This window comes from Felis catus, chromosome B4, assembly GCF_018350175.1.
Source record: "Felis catus isolate Fca126 chromosome B4, F.catus_Fca126_mat1.0, whole genome shotgun sequence".
NCBI classification, from domain to species: domain Eukaryota; kingdom Metazoa; phylum Chordata; class Mammalia; order Carnivora; family Felidae; genus Felis; species Felis catus.
Genome location: NC_058374.1, coordinates 17,678,540 through 17,697,045, shown reverse-complemented (window position 1 = coordinate 17,697,045; position 18,506 = coordinate 17,678,540). Strand labels below are relative to the sequence as shown.

General features: G+C 40.1%; 1 protein-coding gene across 6 annotated transcripts in view; it reads left to right on the top strand.

The window, feature by feature from the left end:
- The window catches only part of NSUN6 (NOP2/Sun RNA methyltransferase 6), a 77,044-nt gene that overhangs the window by 10,039 nt on the left and 48,499 nt on the right, over positions 1 to 18,506 (top strand). For all 6 annotated transcript variants that reach the window (XM_023256412.2, XM_023256410.2, XM_045060969.1 and 3 more), the window contains 2 exons: positions 8,247 to 8,356; positions 10,190 to 10,343. In XM_023256412.2, coding sequence (XP_023112180.2) covers positions 8,247 to 8,356; positions 10,190 to 10,343 — 264 coding nt within the window. The remainder of the gene's footprint in view (positions 1 to 8,246; positions 8,357 to 10,189; positions 10,344 to 18,506) is intronic.

Genomic DNA, 18,506 nt, shown 5'->3' with positions numbered 1-18,506 from the left:
GGCTCCATGCTATCAGCACAGAGCCCGACGCAGGGCTCGAACTCACAAACTGTGAGATCATGACCTGAGCCAAAATCGAGAGTTGGACACTTAACTAAGCCACCCAAGTGCCCCACTATTTTCTGTTTTTTATCTTGTTTTTCTTATATACCATTTTTGAATTATTCTTTTTACTTATTTTTAAAAGTACAAAGACATATTTGGAGTTTTTTTCCTTGGGTTTTTGTTTGTGTTTGGGTGTTGTAATATTGTTTTGGCTACTACCTATGTATAGGTCCCATGTTGAATGAATCTTTTCTGTTTATTATTCATTGAGTAGAAACAGTTACATTCACGTAGCTTCATCTCCTTTGTAGTTTGCTCAAAAATGTTATAGAATACTCTGGTTTCTCTTCAGATCGCATAAAAATGTTATAGAATGGGGTAAAATGTGTCCCTAGACGACTAAACAGATGTGTTTTCTGGAAATGCTTTCACCAAGTTTTCCCTAGCAGCAAATTTCTTGTCCTGGTGAGTGGAGCCGATAAAGGTTGAGGCTTTCTGTGAAGACGTCTAGCTCACAGCTTTTTTTGTACGGGGCTTTAAATTGTGTTTCTGCCTCGTTAACTCTGGCGAGGAGCATTGCTCTTGGTTGCTCTTCCCCTTCCCTTAGCTTCTTCCAGGAAGTTTATCCAGATTTCTCAGGGAAACACAGACACCTGCTTGCCAGGGTTGACAGTCCTGTTCCTCTTTCAGCTTTATATGCTGTGAATGGGGTACTGACAAGACCTTCTCGGATCGTCTTTTCTCCACCTGGACCCCCCTGTCCTGGTTCTGAGTAGTAAATACTTGATTAGGCCTCCAGGAGCCTTTCCTTTTCATACCCTGTTGAGGAACTAGGTTTGATCCACATTTCCCTTTGTCAGGCAATTATTCCTCCTCATTGGGAATATAGCTAGCTGTTCCTTAGTTTTATCATAAGCGGCATGTCCTTCTCGGATTGATTTGTTTTTCTCCATTTCTGCAGACTTCAGAAACAGAAATACACACACTTACTCTTCTCCTACTCTTTTACAAGATGCTCAATATCATACAGTTACTGAAAATACCAAAACAGGGGCGCCTGGGTGGCTCAGTCGGTTAAGCGTCAGACTTTGGCTCAGCTCGTGATCCTGTGGTCCATGGATTCGAGCCCCACGTTGGGCTCTGCTGTCGACACAGAGCCTGCTTCAGATTCTCTGTCCTCTCTTTCTTCCCCTCCTCTGCTTGTGTGCATGTGCTCGCTCTCTCTCTCTCTTTCTCTCTCTCTCTCAAAAATAAGCATTTAAAATTAAAAAATCAAAACATAGAGGTTAAACTTTGTAGATAGTGAGCAATTTTAAAAGTAATTTCTCACCATAAATTCAGTTTCCCTCAGGTTACTTAACAGGATACTTAACATGATACTTGATACTGATGAAGTATATTTTAATGTTGGGAAGATCTTATCATTCGCAACATAAGGAAATTGAACATAAGGTGGTGATGCTGCATTTGATGGTATCCATGTCAACTTTAGTGAAAAACCTAGAAGAAAATTGAATGTCAGCCTTCACTTGATATAAGAGTGTTTTTAGGGGCACCGGGGTGGCTCGGTTGGTTGAGCGTCCGATTCTTGATTGCGGCTCACGTCAGGATCTCACGGTTTCTGGGATCAAGCCCCACATAGGGCTCTGCACTGACAGCAAGGAGCTTGCTTGGGATTCTCTGTCTCCCCCTCTCTCTGCCCCTTCTTCTCTCTCTCACTCTCTCTCTCACTCTCTCTTTTTCAAAATAAATAAATAAACTTATTTTTAAAAAAGTGTTTTAACATCCTGTCCCAAACAGCATTTTCTAAAGACTGCATTTAGATTAATAGAATTTTTGAGGTTAATATTCAGTTCATAATTTTTAAGAACCTCTCCATTTTTTTTAATAGTGTACCTCCCTTTTTGACAAAAATGTCAACAAAATATTTTTTAGCAGTTGTGAAAATTTTTTCTTTCCTTCACAACTGAATAACTAATCCAGTAGCATAAATCTCTGGAGATCCAAAGGAGGCCAGATTTGCCTCTCTCAGCCTGCGTGATTTCTAGCTTTCTTATCTTGCTAGTATCAGCACTTTAATATTTCAATTAGTATTTATATGAAATAATATGGTACATGCAATAGAATACTCCAGCAATTGCACAAACATTTATGATTAAAACAGATGGCAACCCTGCTGAAAAATATTTGTTGGAATGCAGTAATATGTAACATCTTAAAATTATATTCATTATCTCCTGTTTGGTGTAGAGTTGCTGATATGTGCAGTTAAAAAATGCCAAATAAATAAGTTTATGTTTTCATTTATGTTTTAGTGGGACATTCTCATAATCTCAGTTTTTAGTTCATAGACCCCTCATTTTTAAAGCTATTTTAATATTTTTTTCTTAATCAGAGTACCTTCATTCTATTTTCCCTTTTATTTGTATGACTGTGCTATCAGAAAATCCACTTCAATGGTGTTGATTTACTCCTTTATTTGTAAGCATTGCAATAAAAATTCAAGCTTTTGGCAGGTTTTATGGCCCTGCATCAACTTTGACATGTCCTTTTATCTTTCCTGCCTAAAACTCTCCCCTTCAGGAAAGCTGAATTACACTTCGATACTTGTTTTTGTACAGTTAGTCCTAGTGTTGAGGGATCTCCAAGACCACTCCCTGGTTTGATGAGTCTCTAGTATGACTCCTAGGATTCAGCATTATTTGTGACTGTGATTTATTGCAGTGAAGTCATCTGAAGCAGGATCAGTGAAAGGAGGGGGCACGTGGGAAAAAGTACAGGGTAAACCAGTTGAAAGCTTTACAGAATTCTCTTCCAGTGGAGTCACACAGGAAACAGTTCCCTCAGCAACAGGTTTGACAACATGAGATGTTACCAGCCAGAGAAATTTATGAGAGGCTCACTGACCAGGATTCTTATTCGGGGGTGATCATGTAGGCACTCCCTGCCTGGTACATGCCCAGAAGGAAATTCTGGTCCCCCAGAAGAAAAGTCAGTGTTGGCCATCAACCTTATTATTTATACAAACAATTTAAGCATAGTGAGCTATTCTTGTCAGGTAACCGTGAGTACCCGCCTGAAATCTAAGTTCCCAGATGCCAGCCAAGGACCAACCTTATAGCCATGCCTTCCCAAGGAAGGCTAGCTATTCAGGCTTGCTATGTTAACTCTATTTTTTTCTTTGTTTCAAGGTTTAATTTAAATTCTAGTTAACATAGGGGCGCCTGGGTGGCGCAGTCGGTTAAGCGTCCGACTTCAGCCAGGTCACGATCTCGCGGTCCGGGAGTTCGAGCCCCGCGTCGGGCTCTGGGCTGATGGCTCAGAGCCTGGAGCCTGTTTCCGATTCTGTGTCTCCCTCTCTCTCTGCCCCTCCCCCGTTCATGCTCTGTCTCTCTCTGTCCCAAAAATAAATAAACGTTGAAAAAAAACATTTAAATTCTAGTTAACATATATTATGATATTGGTTTCTGGAGTAGAATTTAGTAATTCATCACTTAGGTATAGCACCCAGTGCTCATCACAAGTGTCCTCCTTAATACCTATCATCCATTTAGCCCATACCCCACTGTCCTCTCCTCCAGCAGTCCTCAGTTTCTCCTTTATAGTTAAGAGTGTCTTAAGGTTTGCTTCCCTCTCTCTCTTTTTTTTCTTTCCTTCCCCTGTGTTCATCTGTTTGGTTTCTTAAATTCCACATGTGAGTGAAATCATATGGTGTTTGTCTTTCTCTGGTTGAACTTATTTTGTTCAGCGTAATACACTCTGGCTCCATCCATGTCGTTGCAAATGGCAAGATTTCATTATTTTTTCCACAGTCTTTCCTTCTGTCCTCTCCGTGAAGTGGTTATCCCCATAAAATATTGTGATTCACACTACAAGTTTCCATGCCACAAGACATTTTTTGAATTGGTGCTATGTGGAGGACCCAAGGTTTTACAAAGATGAATGAAACGTAGTTGTTTCATTTAAAAACAGAAAACTTTGGTGTGAGTCAGACCGTTAACAGTGAAGGTGTACATGAAGTGCCATCAGAGCACAGAATAGGAATGACTGAATAAAAGAAAATTGGTACAGGTTTTCTGCAAGTGGATGTTATTTCATTGGAGACTTGAAAGTGAGCAGGCAGTAGGCTGATGAGGTAAGATGGGGGAAGGGTATGCAAGGTGGAGAGAAAGAAGTATGGGGGTGTGAAAATGTAAGGTGGCTCATGACAAAAGTGATCAGGTTTGTCTATTCAGTTTCTTTTGCAGAGAGGTTGGTGAAAGATGAGGTTGAAAAAGTTAGGGGAGGCTGGCTGTCAAATGTAAAAAGATTTTTTCAACTAAGGAATATTTAGGTTGTTTTTGTTTTTGTTTTTGTTTTGCGCAGAACATAGGAGCTTAAGAATATTGGTGGTGCATAAAGTTGTTTTTCAAACTGCATGCAGATCACGATCCATTAGTAGGTTGTAAAATCAATATAATGTCTTTTTAGTATTTTATAAAAGAAATGGGATATTATTTTGTAACGTATCCTAGTGCATTGCACACAGTGAAGATGTTTCATGAAACATTTGATAGATACACACACACCTACGTATGTGTACTGGGTTGTGATAATAAGTGCATTTGTAACATTGGGTTGCAGTCCAAAAAGTTTGAAAAAATTTTTGAAAGCAGATGAATTGCAAGACTGTAAACAAACCATTTCAGAGTGTTGTATTTCCAATGATATGGTGACCTAGATAACCTGAAAATGTTTCCGCTACACACAACCTAGGAATACTAAATAAAAAATAGGCCAGAAGATGCACACCTGGGTGGTTGAGAATGTGAGTGAGATATTCAGGGATTAGAATGAAGAGTAACTGAAAACAAAGCATGTGAGCTCATATTTAGGGTTGGGGGATGTGGGAGGGGAGGTAGTTAGTTGGTCTCCTAAATCCAGGGCCTTTTTCTTTTGTTGGGGTGTGTGTGTGTGTGTGTGTGTGTGTGTGTGTGTGTGTGTGTGTTAGAGCACGAGCAGGGGAGAGGGAAAGAGGGAATCTTAAGCAGGCTCCACACCTGGCACGGAGCCCCACATGGGGCTTGATCCCATGACGTTGGGATCTTGAGACAAAATCAAGAGTCAGATGCTCAGCCGACCGAGCCACCCAGGCTCCCCTAGGGCCTTTCATTTTAATAAGAGGCTATTAACCCTCGGAGCTGAGAAGTATCCAGCAGTCAGTGCAAGGCAATAATCAGGAGTTGATCTCTCTTGTCTTAGGATCTGGGTTGAAGAAGACAAATCTGAGAATGTGGAACTATGGTTCATACCTCATAAAGGTTTGGAATTCAAATTCATACTACCCAAGTGGTCTTGAAACCTGCAGTCTGGGAAATTAACATAAAAATTTGATCCCAAGCCAGTTCATGAAGTGCTTGGCAAAAGCCAGGCAAAACCACTCTTGAGTGACACACATTCAGTGCTGGCCACACACATTTCTCATGGTTGAATGCTATATACTAAGATTCAAACCTCCATAAGTGAGAACAGCATATACAGCAAATTGAAGGATCCTATTTCCCCCTGAACTTTAGCAGAGTAGAGCTCTCTGGTAGAAACTTAAAAAAAATTTTTTTAATGTTTTTTTTTTTAATTTTTTTTTTCAACGTTTATTTTTGGGACAGAGAGAGACAGAGCATGAACGGGGGAGGGGCAGAGAGAGAGGGAGACACAGAATCGGAAACAGGCTCCAGGCTCCGAGCCATCAGCCCAGAGCCCGACGCGGGGCTCGAACTCACGGACCGCGAGATCGTGACCTGGCCGAAGTCGGACGCTTAACCGACTGCGCCACCCAGGCGCCCCCTAATGTTTATTTATTATTGAGAGAAAGAGAGCGAGCATGAGCATGGGAGGGGCAGACACAGAATCTGAAGCAAGCTCCAGGCTCTGAGCTGTCAGCACAGAGCCCGACGCAGTGCTCAAACTCACAAACTGCGAGATCATGACCTGAGCCAAAGTTGGATGCTTAACCGACTGAGCCACCCAGACGCCCCTCTGGTAGCAACTTTAAAATCAGAGTTTTTAGGGGTGTCTGGGTGGCTCAGTTGGTTGGGCATCCGACTTCGGCTCAGGTCATGATCTCACTGTTCACAGGTTAAAGCCCCATGTGGGGCTCTGTGCTGACAGCTCAGAGCCTGGAGCCTGCTTCAGGGTTCTGTGTCTCCCTCTCTTTCTGCCCTTCCCCTGCTCATGCTGTCTCTCTCTCTCTCTCTCTCTCTCTTTCTCTCTCTCTCTCTCTCTCAAAAATAAATAAATATTAAAAAAATAGATTTGGGGCTTCTGGGTGGCTGGTTATGCATCCAACTTTGGCTCAGGGCATGATCTTGTAGTCCGTGAGTTTGAACCCTGCATCAGTCTCTGTGTTGACAGCTGAGAGTCTGGAGCCTGCTTCAGATTCTGCATCTCCCTCTCTCTCTGCCCCTCCCCTGCTTGTGCTCTGTCTCTCTTTGTCTCTCAAATGAGTGTTAAAAAAAAGAAAAAAAAAAGAATAGAAATAATGGGGGAAAGACAATATTCAAAAGTGTAATACTAAGAATTTTCCAGGATTTATGAAAGACATGTAAGAAGTACAATGAGTCTGAAGCCAAAAATAAAAATAATGCCATGTCTACTTCAGAATGAAACTGCAGAATGCCAAAGACATAAAGAAGATCTGAAAATAGTCGAGGGTGAAAAAGCCAAAAAGCTATTTCAGTAATTAAGTCAAGAGCTGATGTAGGTCCAGTGTTGGAGGATGGGTCCAGAAGACCTGTCGGAGAATTAGAGGTGGCATGATTTGGTAACGCAATATATGTCGAGTAAGGAGATTTAGGAAAAAAGGGATTTAAAATAATGTTGAGACTTCCGGTTTGGTTATTGAGGCAGATGACACTCTGTTCAAGATTGGCAACAGAAGGATTGGAAGATTTGGGATGTGCTAAGGATGAAGGAGTGGATCAGAGAAAAGTAACATTGTTTAGGACTTGGTAAGCTTGAAGTGACTAGGGGACACCTACATACAGTTACCTGCAGGTGATGAGAAATACCAGTCCAGGGTCTAGAAAGCCCGAACATACGAGTACACAGGTCATTTTTGTAAGTGATTATTGAAATACTGAGATTGCCAAGGGGTAGAATGCAAGGTGAGAAGAAATGCAGTATGTTTTGGAATGTGGGGAATAGACCTCTTCAAGATGTAGATCGAAAATGAACAGTGAGAATGTAAGACAGGAGTGGAATAAAGCTGAGAAGCTTAGTGAGATTTGACCATCGGGAGATTATCGAAGGAAGACAGGACACACACAGTTATGCTGCAAGGAGTTTTGACAACACCTGTGAGATGTGCCAACCAGGGTCGCTCATCAGAGACTCTGCTTACAATTTTTATTTGGGGCCGATCACCTAGGCACCCCCTGACTTTTGAAAAAGTCTTTTCTGTGTGTTAGAAGTGACCCCCAGGTGTTAGTTGTCTAAGGAGTGCATGGGAAGTGAGAAATTGGAAAACACTCAAAAAAGTTGGACAGTAAAGGAAGACTAAAGACATCTTTGTTTTAAAATACAAACGGTTGGGGCGCCTGGGTGGTGCAGTCGGTTAAGCGTCCGACTTCAGCCAGGTCACGATCTCGCGGTCCGGGAGTTCAAGCCCCGCGTCAGGCTCTGGGCTGATGGCTCGGAGCCTGGAGCCTGTTTCCGATTCTGTGTCTCCCTCTCTCTCTGCCCCTCCCCCGTTCATGCTCTGTCTCTCTCTGTCCCCCAAAAAATAAATAAACGTTGAAAAAAAAAATTTAAAATACAAACGGTTTACCATGCAGCAGTATATCATTTTAGAAATGTTTTATTGTCTGTTTAGGGTCTTTTTTAGTCTTTGAAGACAGGGACTTTATTTTTCTTCCCTCCTAATGCTGTTATGAAAACAGCAATGCTCATTAAATGAGTAAGCAGTTTTTGGTGCCACTTTATTGCCTTCCACCAGATGGACATCTTTCTATTTTTTTCTTTTCTCAAGTGTGTCCCACCCCGCTCTCTAAACTACTTTCTCTGTATTCAGCTTTTTTTTTTAGCTTGCTTTTTCTTAGTTATCCATTAGTGGGATTATCTTAGGACAGTCAAGACTAAAGAGGTTTTAAGGGTTTAGATTGAGACATTAAAAAGTTTGGTTGGGGGTGTATTACTCTGTTAAATTGCTCATCTTACATCCCTAGGAGGAATATAAAAAAACAGCAGTGTGAAGCAGTTGTGGGAGCACAGTGTGGCAACGCAGTGTTAAGAGGAGCCCATGTCTACGTTCCCGGAATTGTGTCAGCTTCAAAATGTAAGTATAATGTTTAAGCGTCTCTGTAAAATAAAAGATTCTTTAAAATCCGTGTACATGAGCAAATGGAAACTTTATTTAACTATCACTCAGATGCATTTCAAGTTTATCGGATATTTTCCAAGTTTTACGTTTGGGATAGCCAGCGAGAGATTTGTCTGATGCGGTCTAACAAATTTGGCATCCACGTAAGGTCTGTCAGTTTTTTCCTTTCCTTATAAGGGTATGTGAGATGATCTTCAGAGGACTGTTACTGATTAATAGAGTGTAAGATGTCAGTGAGATTTTATTTTGTATTCTTAAGTCCATTGCCCTCAGACTTCTGTTGTCACTGTGTGGGTAACCTTCAGTACCTGGAATTTTAATATTGGAGTAAAAGTCAATATTCTTAATTTACTCACTCAGTTGATGACCTGTTACATTATGCTTAGTAAGTTAGTCACTGTGGTTCAGTCCTAATTTATTGGGCTTGAAATCAAGAGACAGGGGTTTTGATCTCTTGGTAAGTTATTCAGTCTGTGGGCTTCAGTTATCTTGTCTGTGAAATAAATAACTTGACCTACATTAGTGTATGCTAAACTACTGCCCACTGGCCAAGTCTGGCCCATGTCTGCTTTTGCGTGGCTCACAACTGAAAATGGTTTTTTCCATTTTTAAAAGATTGTTTTAAAACGCAGAATATGCCAGTAGACTTGATGTGGCTCACAAAGCCTCAACTGCTTACCACCCTTTACAGAAAAAGGTCACTGACCCCTGATCTGTGTGAACAGTTCTAGCTCAAGCTGATCTGCTACTCACTACTGTGGTCAAGTTAATGGGCTAGACAAATTTGTGGCAGGCTAGGTCTAAGAAGAAGTGGAATACAATTTCCCATTTTGAAAGTCATCAGGATGTGTTACTGAAATTAATGAAGTGACTATAAAAATTAGACTTAACCGTAGAAATAAATTCTGTACTCTGTAGTTTCAAGGTGTTGTGAGTATATACACATGTATATGTATGTGCGTGTATATGTGCACACATACATATATACACACATGCACACACATGTATATATATATATATATATATATATATGAATGAATGTTTGTGCTTATCATTTATATCCCTGCTGTAACTGCTATAATAGGAAACCTGCAAAGAAATAACAGGGTTGTGGGATTTAGAAAAGTTTCTTTAAGGGATTTTAGTATACTTTTTTGAGGAATCGTTTAAAAAAAAAAGTGAAAACGGAGGGAGAGGAATGGGGATGTGGGGTGAGGGGAGGAGAAAGAGAGAGAGAGGGAGGGAAGGAGGGAGGGAGGGAGGGAGGGAGGGAGGGTCCCAAGTAGGCTCTGCTCTGTCGGCACATAGCCCAACGTGGGGCTAAAACTCATGAACTGTGAGATCGTGGCCTGAGACGAAATCAAGAGTCAGGCCCTCAACAGGTGCCCTGGGATCTTTTTAAAGGAACCTTAGAACTTTGAGGATTGAGCCAAAGATACCAAAATTTAAATGAAATTTTTTAGGGAATGTTAGGTTTGGAGAAAATAAGTAGGAGATACCTTCCTTTTCTGCTTAGCTAAATTCTTCCAATTTAGATAGAATGTTTTGAAGACTTTTGTTTTTTTGTTTTCCTAGAAAAAAGTCTTCAGTTAGATTTATTGTTACAGAACATTTAAAAGCAAAAAGCAGTATTTTCTGTAAGGGGTTATTTTGAGATAATGAGCCAGTTTAGACCTCCATACCCACTCGTGATGCCCTTTCATGTCCCTAGTCCAGCTTAAAGAATGTTCACTATTCTCCTACCAAAACAGAGTTTAATTAGTATCATCTGATTTTCTTCTTTCTTAGTTATGAAAGCTGGAGATGTTATTTCTGTATACTCTGATATTAAAGGCAAATGTAAGAAAGGAGCCAAAGAATTTGATGGAACGAAAGTATTTCTTGGCAATGGGATTTCTGAGCTAAGCCGCAAAGAAATCTTCAATGGGCTACCTGAACTGAAGTATGTCGTCAAGTTTTGTTTGGGGGAAATGTACATCCTTTCTGGCGATTCAAGGAAAATAAAAACAATGTCAAAAATAGATCTAGTTGCATTATAAAATTTTGTTGGTATAAATTCAACTGGAAAATAATCATTAAGTGCGTATTTCCATGGTTTTTGAAAAATTGCTTTTAGGTGAAAGAGTAGGCGCTTAGATTAAAGGGCCCTGAGTAATCACATAGTCACACTGTAGTTGTCATTTTCAGTTTTCCTTGTGAATTCTATTGATTTAAAAATTGTTGCATCTTTGGGGAACAGTACTCATCTTGAAAAAGGATAAATTGTGACCTATCCAGAGCTTTTTAAACAATCTGACTTTGTGAAAGGAAAAGCTTATGATTTTAATAAAAATTAAAAAGCAAAAAATTTATATGAAAAGAAATTTTTACCAGAAAGCCACATGGCTACTTGTGGTCAAGGATTAGTGTTTGGATTTACTCAAACCAAATTAAGATACAGTTATTGTTAAATCATCTCAGGTTGCTCCTAGCTCTAAACACAACAAATCTGTGGGCAGTCCAGAGTCTGCTTTTGCTTCACGTTTCGGCCTAAACTGTTTAAGGAGTTCTGTGGACAGCTCCATTACCCCACCGCTGACAGCTGATGTAGAGGTACTGAAAGCTGTGCGTTTCTCCGCGGAGAACTGGACCGTGTCCCTGGTTCCTGGAACAGTTTTCGTGTTGCAGTGATTTGGGTTTATGATTGAAATTACTTCTTCAGAAGTAAGAGATTATTGGATTAGCTAACTCTGGAAAGCAGGCACTTTCCAAATGGCCAAGAGCAAATATTTTATTCTTAGACGGCTTATGAATATGAAGATAAAGCATATGTATGTTGTGTTTTTCTTTGGGTCTGAAATAGGGAATCAGTGCTTTGACTGCCTCCTTCAGTTCTGTTGTTAGTACACGCCTCATCCTCTTTGTGTGTGTGTGTGTGTGTGTGTGTGTGTGTGTGTGTGTGTGTGTGTGTGTGTGTGGCTGGCTTCATTTTTTTTTTTTCCTGAAGAATAATTGACATACAATATTGTATTTCAGGTATACAGCACAGTGATTCAGTATTTATATGCATTAGAAAATGGTCACCACAATAAGGTGTTACCATCTGTGGTCATGCAGAGTTGTAACAATATTATTGACTATCTTTCCTATGGCATACCTTACATCCCCATGTTTTATTGATAACTATTTATTTTTAAAATTTCCTTCAGGTTTATTTATTTATTTTTGAGAGAGAGTGAGTACAAGCAAGGGAGGGGCAGAGAGAGAGAGATCAGGAGACACAGAACCCGAAGCAGGTTCCAGGCTCTGAGCTGTCAGCTCAGAGCCCGACATGGGGCTGGAACCCACAAACCATGAGCTAATGACCTGAGCCGAGGTCAGACCCTTAACCAACTGGGCTACCCAGGCACCACTTTTGATAACTTATTTAATCTTATTTGTAACTTATTTAACCCCCATAACTTAATCCTGGTAACTGATTTATAACTGGAAAATTAATCCTTTTCACCTATTTTATTCATTACTGTCACCCCCTTGCCTGTCGTACCCATCAGTTCTCTGTATCTATGATTCTGTTTCTATTTTGTTTCGTTTGTTCATTTGTTTTTTAGATCCCACATACAGTGAAATCATAACAGTATTTGTCTTTATCTGACTTACTTCGCTTAGCATAGTACACTTGAGGGCCATCCATGTTGTCATGAACGGCAAGATTTCATCCTTTTTTGTGACTAATATTCCTGTGTGTATATGTATATATACCACATTTTCTTAATCCATTCATCTATCAGTGGGCACTTTTCTTCTTGTGATTGATTTCTAGTTTCTCGCAACTGATTTCTACTTTCATACTGCTGTGTAGGAAGAGAAGCTTGATGTGATTTCAGTCTTGTTAAATGTTAAATTTATTGAGATTTGTTTTGTGGCCTAACGTGGTGTATCTAGGAAAATGTTACATGTACACTTGAGAAAAATGTGTAGTCTGCTGTTTGGGGATGGAATATCCTGTATGTATCAAGTCGATCTGGTTTGATGTGTTCTTAACAGCTGTTATTGGATTATTTTCTGTCTGGATGATCTATCCATTGATGTATGTGTGGTGTTAAAGTCCCCTATTATTTCTGTTATTAATGATAATCTTTATGATTATTTAATGCGCTTCTTTGTCTCGTTACAGCCTTTTTGTTTTAAAGTCTTTTTTGTTTCATATAAGTGTTGCTACCCCAGCTTTCTTTTAGTTTTCATTTGCATGGAATATTTTTTTGTAGCCTTTTACTTTCAGTCTGTATTTGTCTTTGGGTCTGAAGTGAATCTCTTGTAGTTAGCATATAGATGGGTCTTGTTTTTTAGCCATTCACTCATGCTCTGTGTTTGAAAAAAATTTGTTTTAGTTTATTTATTTTGAGAGACAGTGCGAGTGGGGGAGGGGCAGAGAGAGAGGGAGAGAGAGAATCTCAAGTAGCCTCCCCAGCACTGTCAGCGCAGAGCCCGACATGGGGCTAGAACTCATGAAACTGCGAGATCATGATCTGAGCTGAAACCAAGAGGATGCTTAACCGACTGAGCTACCCAGGCGCCCCCACTCATTGCTTAGATCATTTATATGGTACTTATTGCCATTTTGTTACTTGTTTTCTGATTGTAATTCTTTGTTCTTCTCTTGGGACTTGATGATTTTAATATTATGCCTGGATTACTTCCTCTTTTTTGTGTGTGTACCTATTCTAGGTTTTCAGTTTGTGGTAACCCTGAGATTCATACGTAATCTATGTATATAACAGTGTATTTTAAGTTGGTGATTGCTTAATTATGAACACATTCCAAAATCACTACATCCCCCACCCCCACCCACCAGCATTTTATGTTTATGCCATCATATTTTACATCTTTTTATCCTATGTATTTTTTATCTAAATTATTATAGGTATAGGTGATTTTACACTCTTGTCTTTTAACCTTCAGACTAGTTTTATAAGTGGTTGATCCACTACCTTTACTATATATTTTCCTTTACCAATGAGATTTTTTTTTCTTTCATATATCCTTATTTCTAATTATGGCCTTTTCCTTTTTGCTTAAAGAAGTCCCTTTAATATTATAAATTTAATTTAGTGGTGATGATCTCCTTTAGCTTTTGCTTCTCTGATAAACTCTTATCTCCCCATCAATTGTAAATGATACCCTTTCTGGGTAGAGTATTCTTGATTGTAAGCACTTTGAAAATATTGTGGCACTCACTACCTTCTGGCTTGCAAAATTTGTGCTGAGAAATTGATAGCGTGATGTGCAGGGTAGGGGGTGGGTTCCCTTATATGTAACTAATGCTTTTTTTTTTTTCTTATTTTGTTGCTTTTAAGATTCTGTCTTTATGTTTTTAATTTTTGACATTTTTAATTATAATGTGTCTTGGTGGGGATATCTTTGGGTTCATCTTTTTTTTGGATTCTTTGTTTTTCCTAGACCTGGATGTCTGTTTCCTTTGCCAAATTAGGGACACTTTCATCTACTATTTCTCAAATAAGTTTTCTGCCCCTTTCGCTCTCTCTTCCTCTAGAGACCCCAAGAAGGGGAATGTTAGTGCACTGATGTTGGCTTACAGGTCCGTTAAACTATCCTTAACACTTGTAGTTATTTTTTCATTTTTTTTTTTTCAGTTTGGGTAACTTTTACTACCCTGTTTTCCAGATCACTGCTCTGTTCTTCTATATCAGTAATCTGCTGTTTATTCCCTATAGCGTATTTTTATTTCTGTTATTCCTCACCTCTAATTGGAACTTCCTTATATTTTATTTTTGTTGAAATTCTCTCTGTGTTTATCCATTTTTCTTCTGAGTTTGATGAGCAGTTTGATGGCCATTACTTTGGACTTTCTCTTGGGTAGATTGTTTATCTCCATTTAGTTTTTTTTCTTTTGTTTTATTTTTTTGTTTGGAACATATTCTTTGTCTCCCCGTTATGCCTAACTCTATGTTTATTTCCATGTATTCCATAGTTCATCTACATCTCCTGGTCATAAAGGAGTGGCCTTATGTAAGAAATGACCTGTAGGGCCCAGAAGTGTGATTCCCTCTCGCCGACCACCAGACGCAGGTGCTTCAGGGGTGTTCCCTGGGTGGGCTATATGTGTCCTCCTCTTGCGGCAGCCCCTCAGTAGCTCCAGGTGCATTCTTCCCTCCCTTGCCTGGTTAGCTGGAGGCCCATCCCTGATGGCTGCAGGTGTGCTGGTGGGTGGAATTATCACCCTGTAGACTGCAAGGCCCTGCTGAGGGCTGGGGTCGTATGGGGTTCTCAGTGGGATGCACACCGTGGCTTCAGCGGTCTAGAGGGAAATTTCAAAATGGTGCCTTTCATCCCAGCATCAGCAGGGCTGCCCCCAGTGTCTTACTCCCCAGGGCGAGTCCCCTCCATCCCCTTCAGCAGTTGTTCCGAGATTAGTAAGTAGGTCTACTTCTATGGTGCATGTGCTTTTTGATCTGGCTCTGATCTTTTTTGTTCTTTTTGATGTGGTTTTTTAATCTGATCTGAAACCATTTGTACTGGTTTCTGGGTTGAGTCTGTGTGGAAGGCTTTTTTGAGTGGGTTTTCCTTTCCCTGTGGTTCTGTAATTTTCCTGGACCTACTCCCTGTTGGGTTTTTTTTTTTTTATTTTTTTTTAATTTTTTTTTAATATATGAAATTTATTGACAAATTGGTTTCCATACAACACCCAGTGCTCATCCCAAAAGGTGCCCTCCTCAATACCCATCACCCACCCTCTCCTCCCTCCCACCCCCCATCAACCCTCAGTTTGTTCTCAGTTTTTAACAGTCTCTTATGCTTTGGCTCTCTCCCACTCTAACCTCTTTTTTTTTTTTTTTCCTTCCCCTCCCCCATGGGTTCCTGTTAAGTTTCTCAGGATCCACATAAGAGTGAAACCATATGGTATCTGTCTTTCTCTGTATGGCTTATTTCACTTAGCATCACACTCTCCAGTTCCATCCACGTTGCTACAAAAGGCCATATTTCATTCTTTCTCATTGCCACGTAATATTCCATTGTGTATATAAACCACAATTTCTTTATCCATTCATCAGTTGATGGACATTTAGGCTCTTTCCATAATTTGGCTATTGTTGAGAGTGCTGCTATGAACATTGGGGTACAAGTGCCCCTGTGCATCAGTACTCCTGTATCCCTTGGATAAATTCCTAGCAGTGCTATTGCTGGGTCATAGGGTAGGTCTATTTTTAATTTTCTGAGGAACCTCCACACTGCTTTCCAGAGCGGCCGCACCAATTTGCATTCCCACCAACAGTGCAAGAGGGTTCCCGTTTCTCCACATCCTCTCCAGCATCTATAGTCTCCTGATTGGTTCATTTTGGCCACTCTGACTGGCGTGAGGTGATACCTGAGTGTGGTTTTGATTTGTATTTCCCTGATAAGGAGCGACGCTGAACATCTTTTCATGTGCCTGTTGGCCATCCGGATGTCTTCTTTAGAGAAGTGTCTATTCATGTTTTCTGCCCATTTCTTCACTGGGTTACTTGTTTTTCGGGTGTGGAGTTTGGTGAGCTCTTTATAGATTTTGGATACTAGCCCTTTGTCCGATATGTCATTTGCGAATATCTTTTCCCATTCCATTGGTTGCCTTTTAGTTTTGTTGGTTGTTTCCTTTGCTGTGCAGAAGCTTTTTATCTTCATAAGGTCCCAGTAATTCACTTTTGCTTTTAATTCCCTTGCCTTTGGGGATGTGTCGAGTAAGAGATTGCTACGGCTGAGGTCAGAGAGGTCTTTTCCTGCTTTCTCCTCTAAGGTTTTGATGGTTTCCTGTCTCACATTTAGGTCCTTTATCCATTTTGAGTTTATTTTTGTGAATGGTGTGAGAAAGTGGTCTAGTTTCAACCTTCTGCATGTTGCTGTCCAGTTCTCCCAGCACCATTTGTTAAAGAGGCTGTCTTTTTTCCATTGGATGTTCTTTCCTGCTTTGTCAAAGATGAGTTGGCCATACGTTTGTGGGTCTGGTTCTGGAGTTTCTATTCTATTCCATTGGTCTATGTGTCTGTTTTTGTGCCAATACCATGCTGTCTTGATGATGACAGCTTTGTAGTAGAGGCTAAAGTCTGGGATTGTGATGCCTCCTGCTTTGGTCTTCTTCTTCAAAATTCCTTTGGCTATTCGGGGCCTTTTGTGGTTCCATATGATTTTTAGGATTGCTTGTTCTAGTTTCGAGAAGAATGCTGGTGCAATTTTGATTGGGATTGCATTGAATGTGTAGATAGCTTTGGGTAGTATTGACATTTTGACAATATTTATTTTTCCAATCCATGAGCAGGGAATGTCTTTCCATTTCTTCAAATCTTCAATTTCCTTCATAAGCTTTCTATAGTTTTCAGCATACAGATCCTTTACATCTTTGGTTAGATTTATTCCTAGGTATTTTATGCTTCTTGGTGCAATTGTGAATGGGATCAGTTTCTTTATTTGTCTTTCTGTTGCTTCATTGTTAGTGTATAAGAATGCAACTGATTTCTGTACATTGATTTTGTATCCTGCAACTTTGCTGAATTCCTGTATCAGTTCTAGGAGACTTTTGGTGGAGTCTATCGGATTTTCCATGTATAATATCATGTCATCTGCAAAAAGCGAAAGCTTGACTTCATCTTTGCCAATTTTGATGCCTTTGATTTCCTTTTGTTGTCTGATTGCTGATGCTAGAACTTCCAGCACTATGTTAAACAGCAGCGGTGAGAGTGGGCATCCTTGTCGTGTTCCTGATCTCAGGGAAAAAGCTCTCAGTTTTTCCCCGTTGAGGATGATGTTAGCTGTGGGCTTTTCATAAATGGCTTTTATGATCTTTAAGTATGTTCCTTCTATCCCGACTTTCTCAAGGGTTTTTATTAAGAAAGGGTGCTGGATTTTGTCAAAGGCCTTTTCTGCATCGATTGACAGGATCGTATGGTTCTTCTCTTTTTTTTTGTTAATGTGATGTATCACGTTGATTGATTTGCGAATGTTGAACCAGCCCTGCATCCCAGGAATGAATCCCACTTGATCATGGTGAATAATTCTTTTTATATGCCGTTGAATTCGATTTGCTAGTATCTTATTGAGAATTTTTGCATCCATATTCATCAGGGTCCCTGTTGGTTTTTAAAGCCAGCTGTTTTGGAAGCTCATCTCTCCATGCAGGATCCAAGGGTTGGGTTGCCTGATGTGGAACTTCGATCTCTCCTCAGGGAGATAAGATTCCTTTGAGGTCCCTTCTGACCATGGAATGTTGTTCCTGGGGTGTGGCTTTTTCCTTATCAGGAATGTATTTCTGCCATTTCTACCCATCTTGGTGCTGTCTCTTGTTGTGGGGGCTCTGCTCATCCAATCTCTAAGTCCCCTTCAGAATGAATTATGCCATATGTAGCTGCACATTTGTTGTGTCTGTGGGGGGAGGTGAGCTCAGGATCTTTTTATTCTGCCATCTCGAACCTTCTTCCACTCTTCATTCTCTTATATTATTCAGAACTACTACACTGACAGACTTTTCTGAGTAATGTTCTTTGGTGGGAGTAGCAGGCAGCCATCTTTCAGAAAACTCTTTTGTAAACTCAACTTTTAAACTCCGCATCCAGTTACGCTGTTAGGATTTCTTTCTCTGCCTATGTGAGGAAAAGCATGCTTCCATAACCAAGGAACACTGTACATACACCATGTTTCTTGTGGAATTTTAGAACTACGTCAACTAGTAGCACTTTGTTATTCGGTTGGTAAGTTTGCACCCTTTGGCTTCTTGAATTATAGCAGAGTTGAGTCTTAGACTTCATAGAGGTAGAATAATTTACTAACAGCCTGTTTTGATGAGATCTGGTGCGTTGCATTATTATATGGAGACACACCTAACAAAAAAAGTTGTATTTTAAGTTAAATACTGTATGGATGAACGTACTTGTGCTGGTGGTCAGAAGGAGATACCCAAATAGCAGAACTTGAAACACTAGGTGGGAACTGGATTAGAAAGGCAGGCCTATAAATGTTAATGTTTTGAGTATTTTTCAGAGGACTAGTGTCCTGGGAGTCACAAATTCATTTAAATTACAAAAGAGTGAGCAGGTGGGTCGTGGCATTCAAGGTGTTCCATAATGGATTCGGACTCTGG